At 42.0% G+C, this 21,885-nt stretch overlaps 1 protein-coding gene across 1 annotated transcript in view; it reads left to right on the top strand.

The window, feature by feature from the left end:
• LOC122549249 (angiopoietin-1) overlaps nt 1-21,885 on the top strand; it is a 209,952-nt gene that overhangs the window by 163,887 nt on the left and 24,180 nt on the right. The window contains exons 6-7 of the mRNA XM_043688739.2: nt 3,177-3,278; nt 13,313-13,479. Coding sequence (XP_043544674.2) covers nt 3,177-3,278; nt 13,313-13,479 — 269 coding nt within the window. The remainder of the gene's footprint in view (nt 1-3,176; nt 3,279-13,312; nt 13,480-21,885) is intronic.

The following is a 21,885-nucleotide window of genomic DNA, read 5'->3' as shown; positions in this document are numbered from 1 at the left end:
GTTTCCTCTTTCTCCTCGCTGTGAGATGGCTTGAGTGCTTCATGGATTCCTGAAGGCTTTCAGTTGCAGGCTTATGTTGGCTTATTGCAGATTAAAAACTTAGGAATGTTTAATATGGACCTGACCTGATTTGGACCTAAGCTTTACCTATTCCCTGGAGAGCTTTCCTGGAGCTGTTGAAAGATCACACCCCCCTCCCCCTCCTCCACCCCCAGGAAGAATTTTTCTTGGTCCTCGGTGGCATATACATCTTGGACTGGGGAGGTCTGCTTTCAAGGTTTCTTAAGTAATTTTGAAATTGCTTTTTGCTGCTTTAGCAAATCTCTTGAAAATGGCTATCTTAATGGCAGGTGTTGATATTCAGCATTGCTGGCTGAGCACTGTTGACACTGATCTGATGTGGAGCTTCCCTGTCACAACAAGAAACAGTGGGGGATGTAGTGCCCACTTCCCCTTTTGACTGCTACCATCGTGACATGTTAACAATTAATAAAGTGGACTGAGTCAGAGTCAGCGACTGACTCCCGGAAGATTGTTTGGATCAAGGTCTGGTCTACTTGCAGCCTGTCTGCTGTACTGCACTGCTTGTGGTAACATCAGGTTTTCTTTAGACTGTGAAAAGTCTGATCAATCTTCATCCAGCACCCCAGTACAATGTGATCCCCTCTCTGATTTCTTCTTTCCAAGTTCCATACTGGCGATTATCTGTGAGGCAGTATAACTCATTGATAAAAGAATCGAGGAATTCTCTCCCACTTGGTGGTTCTGGTTAAACTTTGATCGAACTATAATTGGATTTCATTTTAAATTGAAATAGGAGGTGGAACTTTAATTACATTATGGCTGATGATGTTACAGTTTCTTTTGCTGTACGTTATTGGTGAAAATGACACCAGCGCTGTTGTTGATTACGTTCCACTGACCTGGTCATTGTCTGACTTTCCGTTGAGACCTAAAACAATACCATATCTGGTAAACTGTTGGTGCCACTATACGCAACATATGGCCTGGATAGGGCCCTACACAACCTCTACAGGGTCCAGTAAATAAGGCTTTTTTCCACTCTTGATGGATTTGCTATATGGGTTATTGTGACCCAAACACTTTCTTTTCTTTCCCTTGTTTTACCAGCCTTTCAATGGAATGTCCCTCTCTGCAGTCCATTGCACAGATATTCTTTCTTGTGTGGTTATCTCTTTCTCTAAAGATTTCTGATGTACAGAAGTGTATTCCTCACTGTGGCTAACTGATTATTTTTCTTGTTGCCTGTCATTTTTCCTGCTGTGAGTTTTATCTGGACTTTCCCTCTCTTCTATTCAATGCCTACGTGAACCTTGAAGTCCCTTGATTACTGATCCGTATTGTCACTGTCCTTCTCTTCAGGTGTTTCCTCCACCTCTGGCTTGGTTTCGTGCTTCACCTCTAACATTAAACTTCCATGAGTCTTTACTAATGGGAGAAAGTAATGAGACTTTAATTTGGTCACTTGGCTGTGCCAAGTTTCCCACTTTTGGTATATGATGTAATTTGACCCTCTTGAGTATAGAATACTCACACCCAATGGCTCTCGGTAGAATTATATCTGATGGAATAACATTATCAACACTTATTAAACTTCCTTGAATCCAATGCAGGCTATTAACTTCACATTAACCAGCTGCTCACAGCTGTACTGTTCAGAGTAAGCTCGCAACAATGATATTATGAGAAATGTGTGACCATTCTGGCTGTTTGCCATGACATTAGTCATGTGTTAATGGCAAGAAAAATACCTGCTGGCACATTGAAATAGGAAGGCTGGGCTGGTTTGTTCAGAATAGCAATTGATGTTCATGTGTCGAAATCCCTTTGTTGTGTATAAGAATTGTCTGAAATGTACAGAATGCAGTTTTGAAATCCCTGCATGGTTTCATCCTACCTTATCTCTGCAATCTCCTCCAACTCCACAACTCTCCAGATATCTGCAGTCTTTAATTCTAGCGTCTTGAGCACCCATGGTTTTGAATGACTCACTGTTGGAGGCTGTACCTTCATGCTAAGGCCCTCAGCTCTGAAATTCCTTCCCTTAAGCTCACCACCTCTGTCTCCTTCTTCAACGACTGCATGTTAAATCCAATTGCTGATCAAAGGATGGAAGGCCTAAGGATACCTTATGAGATGCAAAAAAGTTTGCTCCTCTTGGTCCTCATACAGGAACCCCTGAAATAACCTCTATTAAAATTTACCAGGCTGGGACTCACCTTGCCACAGGTCTATTCTGAGGGAGTTCTGACTTGATTCGGGGTGTAGGGGAACATTGGCATCTGCATGTTAAAAGAAGGACCTGCTGTGGCTGCCTATTCCTCACCTACTCCAATGAGTCACAATCACGTCCGGGTGGGGTTTTATTCAAACTACAGTCTCTTGCACTTCCCCCACCCCCACTCCAGCTTCTGGCAGCTAAAGGGAAGAGTTAAGATCAGTGCCTGTGAGATGAATTCAATTCCCCAGCACTGACATCCATCACATTGATGCTAACAAGCTGAGTCTCTGGGAGCTTTTATTGTTTTGTAAGTACCTGTCAACATTGAGCGATGGTTTAGCTTGAGCCCGAAGCCAACGTCTCAGCACAAATGACCTGTGTGAAAGTTACTGTACAAATACGTCAGTGGGACACCAATGTTAAAATCCCTTAGGGCTATTTTGAAGAATGGTGTGTTCTTCAGCCTCCCAAGTTTAACCTCTTCCACTTTTCAAGTAAAACACTTTAATAAGCTGATGCTTTATTGCAGAAAGACGTTTTCAATTATAAGGACAATTAGTGGGGGATTATTCTTAATGTCAGTCTACTTAGAGATTCATATCAAGCCCAAAGTACAGAAATAGGCCAGCCAATGCAATTGGTCCATGGTGATATTAACAGTCCATACAAACTTCCTCCCTCTCTACTTCATCTCACCCTTATATTTCCCTCTATTCCTTTCTCCCTCATGTTTATCTATCTTAAATGCATCAATATTATTCTTATCTCTATTATATTAATATATCAATAACATTACTACTCCAAAGCCAGTAGGTAGGATTGGTCTGGTATGTATCGCTGCACAAACTGATTGAAGCCTTCACCCAGTTCTCTCTCTCTCGCCCCCTCTCTCTGACTCGCAGTTGGGTCTAACGACTCTGGTCTTTCTGCATAGGTGTACTGTAACATGGAGACAGCAGGAGGTGGTTGGATGGTCATACAGCACAGAAGAGATGGTAGTGTGGATTTTCACCGCACCTGGAAAGAATATAAAATGGTAAGTGAGACCTTTCAGTCAATATACTTGACGTGAATAGAGTGAAATGAGAACATGCAATTGTTGAGAGAAACTGGATCACTCACATTAACTGAAACTTTAAATCCCAAACATTGGTTCTGGAGAATCATCAATGTTTAACATTTAGTTACTAACATGGAAACAGGAAGAGGCTGTTCAACCTTCTAGTGTGTTTTACTGGTCAATCTCTTTATGGCTGATCCAAACTCCATCTACCCACCTTGGTTCTGTGACCCTTAGTATCTTATCTGATCCATGCATTAGCTGTCCACCCCCTCTCTATCTCTCTCTCTCTCTCCTCTGTTTATAAAATGTCCTTATAAAACCTGTTTAAAACTTATGCCTCTCTGACTAAAGCTTTGGTCACTGGTCTGAGCATTTCTTCAGGTAGCTTGTTGTCCAATTTGGATTGAGAGTAATCCTTGGCAGAACCAACGTTCTATTACATTAAAGATGCTACATAATTGAGTTCCAGATTTCCATTCCCTTTTAAGGATGTGCTGTCTGAACAGCTTGGCTCCAGTTTTAAGGTCCTAATCCCCAACCCCTTGTTAGGACTCTTCATTCCACCAAAGGGAATAGTCTATCACTTTCTACCCTATCAAACACCTCAAATAAATCTCCTTTATTCTGCTGAGATCAAAGGAATACAAAAGGAGTACAAAGCTTTACAACATTTTCAACATCTCCCCATGAGATTAGTTCTTTTTGAAACTTTTGGTTTTCACAGGCTGTATTCTCATTCGCACAAACTCATTGATTAGGTTTTAGTGGTAACGTCATGTCCTGTATTTATGTAATTGATACGTAATAGGCTATTTGATACAGCAGCAGAATTAGAAGCATTCATCGATATCATTGATAATTATGAATTCACCTTTACATTGAATGCTTTAAAGTTTTCACTTTCAAAATAGTTGACGCACAGCTCTGCATACTGAAATAACAATCTTAAACACACCTTTGAGATTAATGAGGTCACAGGTAATCCATATCCATAACATATATACTAAGCTGGAATACAAGCCTCACCTATGAAACCTAATTTAACCTTTTTTAATACAAGTATCATTCTGGTGAATCTGCACTCCATTCTCTTCAAGGCCAATACAGTTTTCTTGAGGTCTGGTGCCCATGAGCGGGAAGAACTACTTGAAAGGGGCTCTGACTAGAGTTCTGTACAGTTGCAGCACAACTTCCATTCCCTTATATACCACCCTCCCTGGGAAAGAACTCTAGGTATTGAATGCTACATGATGGGATGAGCAGGAGGAAGTTATTGTGTTGAATTTTTTTTATCCAGTGAGTGGAATGAGCAATAGACTTTACTGTTGCTTTGTCAGTAAAGGGTTAAAACACAAACAAGCCTTTGAGCTGAATGAAACACCAAAATTATGATGGGCATAAATCTGGATAAGACTGATCCAAAATTCTTTAGCCACTGCTTAGTATTCAGTTGCAACGGTCCATGCTCAATGGGAGAATAAAATTCAATTACGTTATGGAATGCCATGCCTAAGTCTTAGGATTTCTTGTAATCCTATAAAATATTTGGAATATCTAACCACAAATTGATAACAGATTTTTTTTAAGAAACTCTAAAATATCCAAAGGATCGAAACACTGTTTGGGTCGATATTCACTCTGTCCTTACCAACTTGTGGGATTAGGCAGATAGTGGCAGATCTCAAGGTGGGAATGGGGGGTGGTTGGGTTTGGTGGTGAGGGGGGCGGTGTTGGGGTGGGACTCTTGTCTGAGTCAGCAGGTAGGGGACTTGCACCACAATCCAGGCAATCCCAGCAAGTCAATATTATAACTCCAAGAGGTTGGAATTCCAAGATAGCATCCAATCGGGACCCTCATACCTGGTAGATGTCAGTGGCACTGGCCCCTCATTATTTGGATTGCGGGAGCCACACCTGACCTAGCAGTGTAGAATGTGCCCTCATCCTCACTGCCATGTCTGCTGGGTTAAATGATGAGGAGGTGCCGGTGTTGGACTGGGGGTGGAGAAATATGCTTGTAAACAGCCCACATGTGTGTTAGAATGTGTTTTAGTTGACGCTTTAATATCTGTTTGAAGAACTGGAAGGATTCTTGGGCTAGTTCATACTCTAATAAACTGGCGTCAGTATTATTTTTGCATCTTTAATTGTTGCTTTGGAATCAGAGCGATGAACACTCCGACGAGTTGCAACATGAATGCTCCTACCATTGACCATCACCACCTTTCCCCCAGTAGATGAAAATCACACAACACCAGGTTATTTGAAAGCAATAGCTTTCGGAGCGCTGCTCCTTCGCTAGGTAGCCAGTTTATCAGAATGTGAACTAGCCCAAGAATCCTTCCAGTTCTTCAAACATAATTTAAGTGTGCAAAGATATTAAAGCAACAACAAAAACATATTCTAACACCCGTGTGGGCTGTTTACAAGCACATTTCTCACAGAATAACTTTAGTGTCGGATAGCATGCCTGCTTGTATTGTTAAATTGAGATTATTTAGGTGATGTAATTTTCACTATATGAGTTGAACTGTCGATGACATCACAGAATGGTGACCTCCAATTCCAATGATTAATACTCAAGAGTACAAGTGGGCCTTTATTGAAGCGATTTTCAAGGTTTCAAATATCGAGCTATGATTATTTTTAAACAACATGTTCAAAATGAATAGAATAGAATACAATCCATGCAGTGTGGAAACAAGCCATTTGGCCCAACAATCCATACCAACCATCTGAAGAATATCCTACCCAGACCCATTCCCCTACCCTGTTACTCTACATTTCCCCTGACTAATGCACCTAACCTACATGTCCCTGAACGTTAGATGAGATCAAACTTGAACCCAGATTACCTGAACTAAGATAAACTACCACTGCACCACAATACCCTGTGTTGACATCTGTGGTGAATACAACAGAATATGGAAGCAAGTGCTCTCAGTCGCTGATGCAAAGAAGGAAGAACAAGATCATTGCTGACAATGTCCTTGGGGTGCACTCAAGCAATGTTGCAATGGCTGTATTACTTGATGCCCCCATCTATTTTAATGATTGCACTATGGAAACCTGCCTGAATCTAGTTAAAAATCACACAACACCAGGTTATAGTCCAACAGTTTAATTGGAAGCACTAGCTTTCAGAGCACCGTTCCTTCATCAGGTGGTTGTGTACACCCCAGTCCAACACCAGCATCTCCAAATCATGCCTGAATCTATATCTCTATCTAAATTGCTTGTTTCGTTGGGTTAATGTTAGTAATGTAAAATCTTGGCAAGTTTACTTAATAGACACATGAAAGGAAATTATCTGTAATTTCAGAAAAAAATGATATATTTGTTGCTTTAGTTTTAAAAATTGCCTAACTTTCATCAATGCTATTGTTGAGTAGGCTTTGACACAAGGTTGTTAACTAAATATTATCATTTAGCACAATTTCACTGTGTCTCTTTACCTCACTTCAGAATTTCAAATTTAGTAAGCATTCATTGATCTCTGAATGTAGGTAGTAGGAATCTTGGTCTTTTTGCTAACAAATGAAGATAGGACACGATGATCTCACTGGGAGATGCTGAAGTGTCCCTGATGACATAAATTGCGCATTTAAAGAAAGCCCCCATTGCCGCCTTCCGGGTCTCCCTCTTGTCTACTCAAAAGAGCAGGTGAAATAGGGACCTACAAGGTGGCAGAAAGATTGAGCAGAGTTAAATCACACCGGTCGATCTGGCTTGAGCCTGGAGTTGGGCGAGAGTTAAAATTTCATGTGCCCTCCCCCCTCCGCCTCCCCTACAACAATCTCACTATTCACTCTGACTTTGAAAAGTTCTGTGGTCCTCTGTCTTGTACAATTTGTGCTCATCGAACTTATCATGTACAGCTTGACACGTCGAAAACCATTTAACAGTTCCAAGTTGGCAATATAAAATGAGCTGACTTATGTCGGGTTGAACTCTACAAGACAAAAAAAGAAATAAACACAAAGAAATATATTTAACCAGAGTTGTATTTTCATAGTTACTCTCGTTCCCTGAAGGAATGTACTTGTTCTGATCTATTTATTGTAATTAACTCACATATGCTAGATTGTTATTCACCCACACCATTGTGGTTAACCTCTCTGAATTGAGTTTAATGCTGTTATTGTATTACTTTGGCTCTCATTCTTGTTTACTTTTTCCTCACTTTTACGTTAAAATTCCACATTCCACCATCTCAGCTTTCTTTTGAATCAACCCCGCTCTTAGTGCCTCAGTATTGGATGCCATGGCCTCAGTTGTATAGGCCCTATGCTCTGGAATTCTCTCCTGTATCTTCTCCATAATCCTCTCCACCATTCAGAACTTCCTTAAAGCTTCCATTAAGATTTATTCGCTGCTCCTAATATCTGATTATGGAATTCACCACCTGTCTTGAGCTAATGTCTTTTGTGTGAAGTTCCAGGGGTAAATATTCCAACATTAAATTTGCCAAATAAAGATTTTTGTTGGTTTACAGCATACTAGAATTGATCTTGGAGTCATAGAGTCAGAGGGTCATACAGAAGTACAGCGTGTAAACAGACCCCTCAGTCCAACTTGTCTATACCGACCAGATATCTTAACCTAATCTAGTCCCACTTGCCAGAAAGTGTCCCATATCCGTCAAAGCCCTTCCTATTCATTTACCAATCCAGATAGCTTTTAAATGCTGCAATTGTATCAGCCTGCTCCATATCCTCTGGCAGCTGATTCCATACACACACCATCCTCTGCATGAAAATGTTGGCCCTTAGGTCCCTTTTATATCTTTTCCTCCTCCCCCTAAACCTATGTCATCTAGTTCTGTACTCACCTACCACAAGGAAAAGACTTTCTCTATTTATCCTATCCATGCCCCTCATGATTTTATAAACCACTAAAAGGACATCCCTGACCTCCGATTCTCCAGGGAAAACAGCCGCTGGTAACTCAGCCTCTCCCTATAGCTCAAATCCTCCAATCCTGGCAACATCTTTGTAAATCTTTTCTGAACTGTTTCAGGTTTCACAAAATCCTTCCGATAGGAAGGAGACCAGAATTGCACGCAATATTCCAAAAGTGGCCGAACCAATGTCCTGTTCAGTGGTAGCATGACCTCCCAACTCCTATACTCAGTGCTCTGACCAATAAATGAAAGCATACAAAACATCTTCTTCACTAGCCTATCTACCTGTGACTCTACTTTCAAGGAGATATGAACCTGCACTCCAAAGTCTCTTTGTTCAGCAATACTCCCTGGGATCTTACCATTAAGTGTATAAGTCCTGCTCTGATTTGCCTTCCCAAAATGCAGCAGGTCGCATTTATCTAAATTAAACTCCATTTGCCACTCCTCAGCCCATTAGCCCATCTGATCAAGATCCAATTGTACTGACGTAACCTTCTTCACTGTCCACTACACCTCCAATTTTGGTGTCATCTGCAAACTTACTAACTATACTTCTTATGCTCACATCCAAATCGTTTATATAAATGACAAAATGTAGTGGACCCAGCACTGCTCCTTGTGGCACTCCACTGGTCACAGGCCTCCAGTTTGAAAAGCTACCCCCTACCACGACCCTCTGTCTTCTACCTTTGAGCCAGTTCTGTATCCAAATGGTGAGTTCTCCCTGTATTTCATGAGATTTAACCTTGTTAACCAGTCTCCCATGGGGAGCCTTGTCAAATGCCATACTGAAGATCACATCCAATGCTCTGCCATCATCAATCCTCTTTGTTACTTCTTCAAAAATCTCCAGTTTGTGAGACATGATTTCCCATGATCTTCCTGGAGAAATTTATAAGAGGTATTTAATCGGGTGACGCAGAAACAAAATGTTGGTTTTAATTGAGGAATAGGGAGAAATAAGGGGGAAGTGTGTCGAATTATTTTTACTCAGCAAGCTGTTGAGATTTGCAATGTATTGTCTGAAAAGGACAGTGGAAGTAGTAATACCAATAGTAAGTTATTAAAGAGAATTGGATATAAACCGGAAAAGGAAATGTCAGAATGGTCAGGAAAGGAGCAGGGAAATTGGAAAGCTCTTTCAAAGTGCAGGCACAACAAATTGGCTGAATGGTCTCCTGTGCGGTATGATTATTTGGCTCTAAACTTGATGGCTAGATTTTATAGAGTCATAGAGTCATAGAGATGCACAGTACGGAAACAGACCCTTCGGTCCAACCCGTCCATGCCGACAAGATATCCCAACCCAATCTAGTCCCGCCAGCCAGCACCCGGCCCATATCCCTCCAAACCCTTCCTATTCATATACCCATCAAAATGCCTCGTAAATGTTGCAATTGTACCAGCCTCCACCACATCCTCTGGCAGCTCATTCCATACACGTACCACCCTCTGCATGAATACGTTGGCCTTCAGGTCTTTTCTATATCTTTCCCCTCTCATCCTAAATCTATGCCCTCTAGTTATGGACTCCCTGACCTCAGGGAAAAGACTTTGTCTATTTATCCTATCCATGCCCCTCATAATTTTGTAAACCTCTATAAGGTCACCCCTCAGCCTCTGACGCTCCAGGGAAAACAGCTCCAGCCTGTTAAGCCTCTCCCTGCAGCTCAGATCCTCCAACCCTGGCAACATCCTTGTAAATCTTTTCTGAACCCTTTCAAGTTTCACAACATCTTTCCGATAGGAAGGAGATCAGAATTGCATGCAGTATTCCAACAGTGGCCTAACCAATGTCCTGTACAGCCGCAACATGACCTCCCAACTCCTGTACTCAATACTCTGACCAATAAAGGAAAGCATACCAAACGCCTTCTTCACTATCCTATCTACCTGCGACTCCACTTACAAGGAACTATGAACCTGCACTCCAAGGTCTCTTTGTTCAGCAACACTCCCTAGGACCTTACCATTAAGTGTATAAGTCCTGCTAAGATTTGCTTTCCCAAAATGCAGCACCTTGCATTTATCTGAAGTAAACTCCATCTGCCACTTCTTAGCCCATTGGCTCATCTGGTCCAGATCCTGTTGTAATCTGAGGTAACCCTCTTTGCTGTCCATTACAGCTCCAATTTTGGTGTCATCTGCAAACTTACTAACTGTACCTCTTATGCTCGCATCCAAATCATTTATGTAAATGACAAAAAGTAGAGGGCCCAGCACCGATCCTTGTGGCACTCCACTGGTCACAAGCCTCCAGTCTGAAAAACAACCCTCCACCACAACCGTCTGTCTTCTACCTTTGAGCCAGTTCTGTATCCAAATGGCTAGTTCTCCCTGTATTCCATGAGATCTAGCCATGCTAATCAGTCTCCCATGGGGAACCTTGTCGAACGCCTTACTGAAGTCTATATATATCACATCTACTGCTCTGCCCTCATCAATCTTCTTTGTTATTTCTTCAAAAGACTCAATCAAGTTTGTGAGACATGATTTCCCACGCACAAAGCCATGTTGACTATCCCGAACCAGTCCTTGCCTTTCCAAATACATGTACATCCTGTCCCTCAGGGCTCCCTCCAACAACTTGCCCACCACCGAGGTCAGGCTCACCGGTCTATACTTCCCTGGCTTGTCTTTACCGCCCTTCTTAAACAGTGGCACCACGTTTGCCAACCTCCAGTCTTCAGGCACCTCACCTGTGATTATTGATGATACAAATATCTCAGCAAGAGGCCAACCAATTACTTCTCTAGCTTCCCACAGAGTTTTCGGGTACACCTGATCAGGTCCTGGGGATTTATCCACCTTTAACCGTTTCAAGACATCCAGCACTTCCTCCTCTGTAATCTGGACATTTTGCAAGATGTCACCATCTATTTCCCTACAGTCTATATCTTCCATATCCTTTTCCACAGTAAATACTGATGCAAAATATTCATTTAGTATCTCCCCCATTTTCTGTGGCTCCACACAAAGGCCGCCTTGCTGATCTTTGAGGGGCCCTATTCTCTCCCTAGTTACCCTTTTGTCCTTAATATATTTGTAAAAATCTTTGGATTCTCCTTAATTCTATTTGCCAAAGCTATCTCATGTCCCTGTTCTGCCCTCCTGATTTCCCTCTTAAGTATACTCCTACTTCGTTTATACTCTTCTAAGGATTCACTCGATCTATCCTGTCTATACCTGACATATGCTTCCTTCTTTTTCTTAACCAAACCCTCAATTTCTTTAGCCATCCAGCATTCCCTATACCTACCAGCCTTCCCTTTCACCCTGACAGGAATATACATTCTCTGGATTCTTGTTATTTCATTTCTGAAGGCTTCCCATTTTCTAGCCGTCCCTTTACCTGCGAACATCTGCCTCCAATCAGCTTTTGAAAGTTCTTGCCTAATACCGTCAAAATTGGCCTTTCTCCAATTTAGAACTTCAACTTTTAGACCTGGTCTATCCTTTTCCATCACTATTTTAAAACTAACAGAATTATGGTCGCTGACCCCAAAGTGCTCCCCCACTGACACCTCAGTCACCTGCCCTGCCTTATTTCCCAAGAGTAGGTCAAGTTTTGCACCTTCTCTAGTAGGTACATCCACATACTGAATCAGAAAATTATCTTGTACAAACTTAACAAATTCCTCTCCATCTAAACCTTTAACACTATGGCAATCCTAGTCGATGTTTGGAAAGTTAAAATCCCCTACCATAACCACCCTATTATTCTTACAGATAGCTGAGATCTCCTTACAAGTTTGTTTCTCAATTTCCCTCTGACTATTGGGGGGTCTATAATACAAGCCCAATAAGGTGATCATCCCTTTCTTATTTCTCAGTTCCACCCAAATAACTTCCCTGGATGTATTTCCGGGAATATCCTCCCTCAGCACAGCTGTAATGCTTATCAAAAATGCCACTCCCCCTCCTCTCTTACGTCCCTTTCTTTCCTTCCTGTAGCATTTGTATCCTGGAACATTAAGCTGCCAGTCCTGCCCATCCCTGAGCCATGTTTCCCTAATTGCAATGATATCTCAGTCCCATGTTCCAAACCATGCCCTGAGTTCATCTGCCTTTCCTGTTAGGCCCCTTGCATTGAAATAAATGCAGTTTAATTTATTAGTCCTACTTTGTCCCTGCCTGCCCTGTTTGACTCACTTCTGTTCTCAGCTGTACCCGTCTCAGATCGATCTCTTTCCTCACTCTCTCCCTGGATCCCACCCCCCCCCCACCTTACTAGTTTTAAATCCTCCCAAGCAGTTCTAGCAAATTTCCCTGCCAGTATATTAGTCCCCTTCCAATTTAGGTGCAATCCGTCCTTCTTGTACAGGTCACTTCTACCCCAAAAGAGATTCCAATTATCCAAAAATGTGAATACTTCCCCCATACACCAGCTCCTCAGCCATGCATTCATCTTCTCTATCCTCCTAGTCCTGCCCTCACTAGCTCGTAGCACTGGGAGTAACCCAGATATTACTACCCTTGAGGGCCTCCTTTTTAAATTTCTGCCTAACTCTCTGTAATCTCCCTTCAGAGTCTCAACCTCTTCCCTTCCAAAGTCGTTGATTCCAATGTGGACAATGACCTCCTGCTGGCCCCTCTCCCCCGTGAGAACATTCTGCACCCTCTCTGAGACATCCTTGATCCTGGCACCAGGGAAACAACACACATTAGTTGTTAAACAGCATATGAATGACAGTTAATTAAACAGGAAATGTTGGAATTTCACACCAGTTCAGACAGAATCCATAAGAGAGAAGATAGATTAACATTCTGAAGAGAATCCTATATTGGAACTAAGTTCCAATGTTTCTTTTCCTTGTTTCCGGTTTCCAGTATTCAGTTAATCTCCATGTTTAAAAAATTACAGAAACTGTGGTTCGGATCCTGAACTGCTTTCTGCGGCCAAGGTGTTTGCAGGAGACATCACATCCACAAGCTTGTTTTGAACATCACTGCAGGAGACATCACACCAGTATCAAGCTCTGTGAAATTGCTCATGTATTTGCAAAGAATGCACCTCTGTGCTTTTTATTGATAGAACAAGTGTATTCCCCTGAATGCCTGAGCTGGTGTACACTCATTGTTTGCTGTGCTTTGTTGGTAGGGCTTTGGGAATCCAGCTGGAGAACACTGGCTTGGCAATGAGATGATCTTCCTTCAAACAAACCAGCGACAGTACTCACTGAGAATCGATTTGAGAGACTGGGAGGGAAACCAGGCCTATTCGTTCTATGAGAAGATGCAAGTGGCAAGTGAAAAGCAAAATTACAGGTAGAGAATATTGGTACATTAGCTTTGTTTTGTAGGAACTGCTAGGCACAGAAAGATCCAAAGTACATCTTGTTCAATCTCCACCAGCCTGATAGTCCAACTACAATGGAGTCACTGATAATCACAGTGATCGATCTCTATCAATGAGTCCATAACTGACCCAGAAATGAGATGTTTGAGTGCATCGGGAACTGCAAGGTCCTCCCAAACCACGCTCACTACACATCATCACCTAAATGATGTATGCCCTGGACCTCAAAAATGACTGTTTTGAAAGAAATCTATTTGAATGAATCCAGGTCCATTTCTTTGATTTGATGGAAGAAACATGTGATCACCGATATAGAATGGACAGGTCTGTCTGGGAACCAAGGGACATGTGTAGCAGCTGACAAAGTTGAGTTAAGGCAGAAGACCAGTCAAGATCATATTAAATGGTGGAGCAGCCTCAAGGGGCCATACAGTCTGCACCAGTTCATACTTTTTACCTTCCAAGTATTTGCCTTTATTTGGTGCTACAGGTACAATATATTTAATACAATTACTCACCAGCCAGTGGCATTTGATTAGAGTTCTGCTTACCACGGGCAGAATGCTTCTATTCTGTCAGCACATGACTGTATGATTCATTGATTTACATTCTCAGACAATACCCATGCAGTAGAGATCTCTGTACTCTTTCAAGGAATGATTATAAGCCTGGCAAGTCTCCTCAGTACCATTGATGTTCAAGGGAACAGTTTCGTATGCAATATATCATTCCGTCTGAGATATACAATCTGTTTGAGTGGGGTCTGTACACGAGATTGGTTGCAAGTCACCTAAGTCAATTTAAACCAAACAAACAAAACCATAAATTGACTTTGAGTTTCACTGACCTATTATAAAACATTGGTTATTGATTGATAAAATTAAATCCAGTAATTGTGAGCCAGTTTGTAAGTTAAACATTTTTCCAAACTCACCTTCACGTACTTTGACCTTGATTTTGCCCATCTCTTTTGACTTTCTCAACTAGGTTTTAGCAGAACCTCTGATTTAAATGCAGAGATATCATGAACTGCAATACTGCTGCTTCCTGCTCCACATTGAGTGGGGCTCTTTAATAATAGCCTGAAATATAACCTTGATTAAAATTACAAGATAAGCACTCGGGTGAGTTTAAATATTAGGTAACAACAGAAATTTGACATCGTCTGGAGGCTAAATACAAAGAATAATACAAAGGTAAGGAAGTGGTGATGTCAGTGATGTTACTTTGGATGAGTAAGTTATTAAAACTCACCAATTCCTACCTACAGTAATGCATCTCTGTTCATTTCATACTTATAACATATTCATTATTGTTTCTAAATCCCTGCATGGACTCACATAGAGAGAAAGTGAGGTCTGCAGATGCTGGAGATCAGAGCTGAAAATGTGCTGCTGGAAAAGCGCAGCAGATCAGGCAGAATCCAAGGAACAGGAAAATTGACGTTTCGGGCCCTTCTTCAGGAATGAGGAAAGTGTGTCCAGCAGGCTAAGATAAAAGGTAGGGAGGAGGGACTTGGGGGAGGGGCATCGGAAATGCGATAGGTGGAAAGAGGTCAAGGTGAGGGTGATAGGTCAGACTGGGGTGGGGGCGGAGAGGTCAGGAAGAAGATTGCAGGTTAGGAAGGCAGTGCTGAGTTCGATGGATTTGACTGAGACAAGGTGGGGGGTGGGAAATGAGGAAACTGGTGAAATCCGAGTTCATCCCTTGTGGTTGGAGGGTTCCTAGGCGGAAGATGAGGCGCTCTTCCTCCAACCGTCGTGTTGTTGTGGTCTGGCGATGGAGGAGTCCAAAGACCTGCATATCCTTGGTGGAGTGGGAGGGGGAGTTAAAGTGTTGAGCCACAGGGTGTTTGGGTTGGTTGGTCCGGGTGTCCCAGAGGTGTTCTCTGAAACGCTCCGCAAGTAGGCGGCCTGTCTCCCCAATATAGAGGAGGCCACATCGGGTGCAGAGGATGCAATAGATGATGTGTGTGGAGGTGCAGGTGAATCTGTGGCGGATATGGAAATTTCCTTTGGGGCCTTGGAGGGAGGTGAGGGGGGAGGTGTGGGCGCAAGTCTTGCACCTCCTGCGGTTGCACCTCCTCCATGCACAGCGCATCATCCGCCGTCATTTCCGCCACCTCCAAACGGACCCAACCACCAAGGATATATTTCCCTCCCCTCCCCTATCAGCATTCCGTAAAGACCACTCCCTCCGTGACTCCCTCGTCAGATCCACACCCCCCACCAACCCAACCTCCACTCCCGGCACCTTCCCCTGCAACCGCAGGAGGTGCAAGACTTGTGCCCACACCTCCCCCCTCACCTCCCTCCAAGGCCCCAAAGGAAACTTCCATATCCGCCACAGATTCACCTGTACCTCCACACACATCATCTATTGCATCCTCTGCACCCGATGTGGCCTCCTCTATATTGGGGAGACAGGCCGCCTACTTGCGGAGCGTTTCAGAGAACACCTCTGGGACACCCGGACCAACCAACCCAACCACCCCGTGGCTCAACACTTCAACTCTCCCTCCCACTCCACCAAGGATATGCAGGTCTTTGGACTCCTCCATCGCCAGACAACAACAACACGATGGTTGGAGGAAGAGCGCCTCATCTTCCGCCTAGGAACCCTCCAACCACAAGGGATGAACTCGGATTTCACCAGTTTCTTCATTTCCCCACCCCCCACCTTGTCTCAGTCAAATCCATCGAACTCAGCACCGCTTTCCTAACCTGCAATCTTCTTCCTGACCTCTCCGCCCCCACCCCAGTCTGACCTATCACCCTCACCTTGACCTCTTTCCACCTATCGCATTTCCGACGCCCCTCCCCCAAGTCCCTCCTCCCTACCTTTTATCTTAGCCTGCTGGACAAACTTTCCTCATTCCTGAAGAAGGGCTTATGCCCGAAACGTCGATTCTCCTGTTCCTTGGATGCTGCCTGACCTGCTGCGCTTTTCCAGCAACACATTTTCAGCTCACATAGAGAGAGCTCTGTAACCTCCTCCAGTCCCACAACCCTCCAAAGTCTCCACACTCCTCAAATTCTGGCCTTTTGAGCGTCCCGATTTTAATTGCTCCATCAATGTTAGTCAGTCTTCATCTCCCGAAGCCCTAAACACTGGCATTACCTCCATAAACCTCTCTACCTCTCTCTCCCCCTTCAATATTGCTCCTTAAAACCTTCCCGATTAACCAAGTTTTGGTCACATGACCCTAATGTCTCTTCAAATTTGACTTGGTCAAATTTTTTCTAATAGCTCTTCTGTGAAACACCTTGGGATGTTTTATTCAGTTGAAGATGCCATGTAAATGCAAGTTGTCATTGTTGCAATATGGCACTGAAAACTTGCTGTCTGACAGAGTGGCAGAACCAGATAATCATCCTCTGCTTTATACCCAGAAAATGATCCCCTTATGTATGCACATCATCAATTTGCAATTGTGCTACGTATTTTCCATGAATCAGATACAGAATTCACAGAAGTGTTCACATTGACTCAATTAATTTTGTCACACAGAGATAACATCAGTTAGAAAAAATATCTACTGCAATAGTGGCAGGAAAACAATTGTAACCATGATTGATTCAAGTATTCAACTAATGAGCCACAAGGCATTGGCTAGACTATTAGAGTGTCATGTACAATAAAGTCTAAGTGTTTGAGTTGCTGTGGCTCCCTGGACATTTCATTGAGACTCATTCCAGCTGATTGACATGTCAGATAGGAACAAGCATTTCAAATCTTTCTGTTAATAAATACATCCTGGCAACTACTTCCAAAATCCTCAAGCCCAATTACTAGAGAAAGAAAAATTACCATACTTTTTTTTGGGCGAAAAGCTAATCTGCTAAAAGCATGTAGTTGGAAAGAGGAAACATTGCCAAGACATCAGAAAAGATGTAGAGCTTTATTTATCACTTGTAAAAAGGAATAGGTTTTGGCTCCAGATGCAGGTTCTGTTTTATTCTTCCAGCCTGGGGCAGACAGTTGGCAGACCAGAGTTTGAACCGAGACATCTGGTATTTTTCTTTCTGACCATTCAACCTTATTATAGCATTTGATAGATACAAGTCTTTATGCAGTGTAATTTCACACTTCCCTTCTTATTGCTGTTACTATTGATTTCAAATACTTTAAGCACTTGTAGAAGTCTTAGAGTGTTCGGACACAAATTCCATTGTGTTTAAGAACATGTCAATTAACACAAAGTGTAGCCCAGTTTGAATACAGAATAGTAATAGACCTGACATTCTTTCTCTTAATCTGTTAGATCTAATCTTGATGTAGTTCTGCTCCTTTCTTTCCCTTTCTATCTCATACACAAAATATTACTCAGTTTTGGAGCTACAGTTAGTGACTTGGTCATAAATGAAGCTCAAAAATGCCAGTTGTTTTTGGGATTGAATGATTTGCTCAATTTCTGCTTAAACCTATTTGCATGTTGCTGATTGTAAAATCTCCCATAAACCAGCACCATCTAACAGTGTTTTGCAATTCGATTAGTTTTTTTCTCCCAAGCATTAAGAACAATTATTTGATTATATTTAAGAATGGTAACTTGGTGTAGGTTAGTCAGTGGGACAGAAAATGAGTTTATCACAAAAATTAAGCTTTTTAAAACCAAAGGTTCTAATCATGTGACTAACCTGATTTTAAATTACTGACAGTACTGTAAACAATGCAGAAAAAACATTTACTACTTTTGCTGCAAGGACTGAAATTGTTGGAAACGCTGAGCAGATCTGGCAGCATCTGTAAAGAGAAATCAGAGTTAACATTTCAAGTCCAGTGGCCCTTCCTCAGAACCGGTTTTCCAGCAGTTTCGGTTCTTGTTTCTGATTTTCAGGATTTGCAGTTATGTCAGTTTTTACTGCTTTTGCTGCTTTATTAGTGAATCAAATACTTGATAAGACTTAAAAGATTTTAAAATGTGCCTATTGGTGTCCTTGCACCTGCAAAAAATATGAATTTTTTATACACTGTTCTAACATTCCATAAATGGCCCAAATTTGATCTGGGCTTGGCCATGTTTTGGGGGTGGGGCTGGTTTCAGGCATGATTTGTTTTAAAAAGAAGGTGTAAAAGAGGATTTGCATTGTAAGAACCTGCCTTTGAATTCCCATAGTCTTTTGAATTGCTGTGGCTAATTTTGTCAAAATCCAAAGGAACCCCATGGATACTTAGGTTCTCGCAAACTTCCTGTCAGCACCATGCTTGACTTCCAATTGCCATGGTTCTGTTGCACGTTCTGTGCCAACAATTTACAGTATAACCTGGCAGACCCATCTTTATAGTGGAACATACTAATCACACACAGTTTGGCTAATGGGTTCTCAGAGTTTTCTCCATGTACATTTTTTGAAATCCTTTCATTTTATTCATATATCATTCAAAGCTGAGGCAATCGTAAATAAAGCATGGGTCTTTTGTCTGTCCCTGGACAAAACAAAAGGGCAAACATTTTTCTTCTGTGGAAACCTACACCTTTCCTCTTTGTCTCACTGTAACTACTGTTAACCCATATGACAATGGTTAAAATATCACCAGTTAGAAAGGGGTGGTTTATTACTGCAACATCAAAAGCTTTTCTTCTTGCATTCATCAGGACAGATGCAAGAATGCCAAATTTCAAAGGGAGGAACAATTTATGGTGCATGAGAAAAAGGGGAAAGATTGATTGGCAAATCAACTCTGATGGGTTGAAGTGTTATCATGTAGACTGCACCAGGAAACTATTATCCCTGTGCTCTTGTTTAATTCAACAAAGGCACAATGTTGCCTTTGCCTGCAGAGAACAGGTCCTGCATAAGAATATTTGTAACTTCTGGCAGATGTAAGTGAGCCACATTGGGAGCTCAACTGGTCATCCTAAATGAATTATTTGCTTAAAGATGTGGTTTCTATCTTATATTTACATTTGAACCCAAAGTTACTACAACACAAAGTGGTTCACTGGCTAGTACTCCACCTCTGATTCAGGAGGTCATTAAGGTCCTAATCTGGAATGTGCAGCACAAAATCTAGGATGACACTCTCAGTGCAGTGCTGAGTGAGTCCTGAATTGTCAGAGGTGGCTATATTTCACATGAGACATTAAACCGAAACCCCAACAGTCCTCTCAGCTGGCTTATCAGATTCCACGGCACAATTTTGAGAAATACCTCGATGCTCTGGCCAATACTTTTCACTCAATAATTATCAAAATACATTAACTGATCATTTTCTTATTCCGCTTTGGAGGCTTTTGCTATGCAGAAAGTAATTGTCCAACATTTCAACTATGATTGCTCATCAAATGTACTGTTAAGCATCTTTCGTCTTATGAAATTTGAAATAAAAATTGTTAATGGAGGTGCTATCAGCAATCATAATCCTTTTGAATCCGCTCAGTTATCTTGTTTTTGTTGGAATTAAGGAATGCTGCCAACTTCATTCCAATTTTATCACAAAACTCAATATAGCATCTGCTGAGGAAAATTCCCCCAAATGAAGGGAGCGTGCTCAGTTCAAATTCTTACAACAAAATCCTCCCAGCGCAGGAATGATGTTGGCATTGGAGAGAAAGTTGGAGAATTTCTGTGAAGTTGGCAGTGAACTGTTTCCTGATAATGAGAGCAAGAAGAGTCTAATTTTCCAAGAATGTGTTTAATGGTGGGATGAGACACTTAATAGTGAGTAGTGAGAGGCCAATTTGCATCAATAAACTTGCATTAAAGTCCTAATTTAACATCGTCATAAATGTTGTCGTCAAGGTAAGTATTTATTGCTTATCCCGAATTACTCTTGTGAAGGGTGAACCACTATCTTGAACTGCTGTATTTTATGGGATGTAGCAACGTAGCACTGTTAGGGAGGGAATTCCAGAGTTTTGACCCAACAACAGTGAAGAACAGCCGTATAATTCCAAGTCAGGATGGCATCAGCCAGTCTGCAAGATGGAGTTTGTAAAGTGGCAGGGATTACTGATTGCTGTTGCATGCAAAATAGTTTTCAACCATATTATCATCTTTCTAAAAAAAAAGTATACATTCTAAAACATGCTCAATACTTAAACAAATGTGAATTACTATGACCTGACCATGGGTGAGGTTCCCTATTGAGTTACAGTTCCAGGCAGGAGAGCCTGTTAAGCTCCTGAGTGAAGAGGAATGAACTGGCTCCCATTGATTATTCACCTGCCTCTCGGTTAGCTGCCAAACATTGATCTCTTCCCTTTTGGATATCTTTCTCCCAGACCCAATGAGCCAATATAACTAGGCTTTCTTGTATTTGAATGAAAAGAGTGAGTTTATTAATTACCAAATGCAAGAAGCAAATGTAACATAACACACATACACAAAAATTAGAAATAAGATGTGGATCCCAAAGAATAAAGGTTTAAAACAGAATGTACAGACCAATCTCTGAAAGGTTTGTGAAGAGCAAATGGTTGAAGATTGCAGCCATTGTAGTGGAGGTTATCGGTAACATTGACATTCAGAGTTGAACAGTCAGCTTTGTGGTCCTCAGTTTAGCACATAGGATGAATTTCTTGATTTTATGGCCTTTTTCTTTGTCCTAATTTGTTTTTTCAAACCGGTTTGCAGCACTCAGAGTAAGAGAGAGTCTTTAACCACCACACACAGAAATCAGAGGATAGTTCTTTGACTGTCCCTTTCAAATACTATTGGCGGGATCTCCCATTACAGCATCTAAGTCTGGAAGTGGGGTGAAAGTGGAATCTCTGCACTCAGAGTTGGAGGGGGAGGGTTGGCAGGTGGGGTTTCCTCTCACTATCACATGGTTCTCAGCTCATTACATAGGTGAGTTGCTGTTTGAGCTGAAAGGTGAATATTATAGATCAGGTAACCAGGATCAAAGGTCCCTGGGCACCATATTGAAAAACTGAACAGATCTCGACTCATTGTCGGCAGAAGGATCACTCAGACTGTGACATCCCCCGAAGATATCTTAGTCAAAGCAGAAATTAGCTGCTCAGTGATGCCCTATATAGGCTCTGCTCCAGGCCACCCAACAAAAGTTGTAGGTCCTTTTCTGTCAGGACCTTGAAGTGCAGGTTCATAGCTCCTTGAAAGTGGAGTCGCAGGTAGATAGGATAGTGAAGAAGGCATTTAGTATGCTTTCCTTTATTGGTCAGAGTATTGAGTATAGGAGTTGGGAGGTCATGTTGCGACTGTACAGGACATTGGTTAGGCCACTCTTGGAATATTGCGTGCAATTCTGGTCTCCTTCCTATCGGAAAGATGTTGTGAAACATGAAAGGGTTCAGAAAAGATTTACAAGAATGTTGTCAGGGTTGGAGGATCTGAGCTACAGGGAGAGGCTTAACAGGCTGGGCCTGTTTTCCCTGGAGCGTCGGAGGCTGAGGGGTGACCTTATAG

This window comes from Chiloscyllium plagiosum, unplaced genomic scaffold (genome assembly GCF_037043375.1).
Source record: "Chiloscyllium plagiosum isolate Xiang-an unplaced genomic scaffold, Cpla_swu_hap1 HiC_scaffold_4, whole genome shotgun sequence".
Lineage (NCBI taxonomy): Eukaryota > Metazoa > Chordata > Chondrichthyes > Orectolobiformes > Hemiscylliidae > Chiloscyllium > Chiloscyllium plagiosum.
This window is presented reverse-complemented; position numbering and strand designations above follow the sequence as displayed.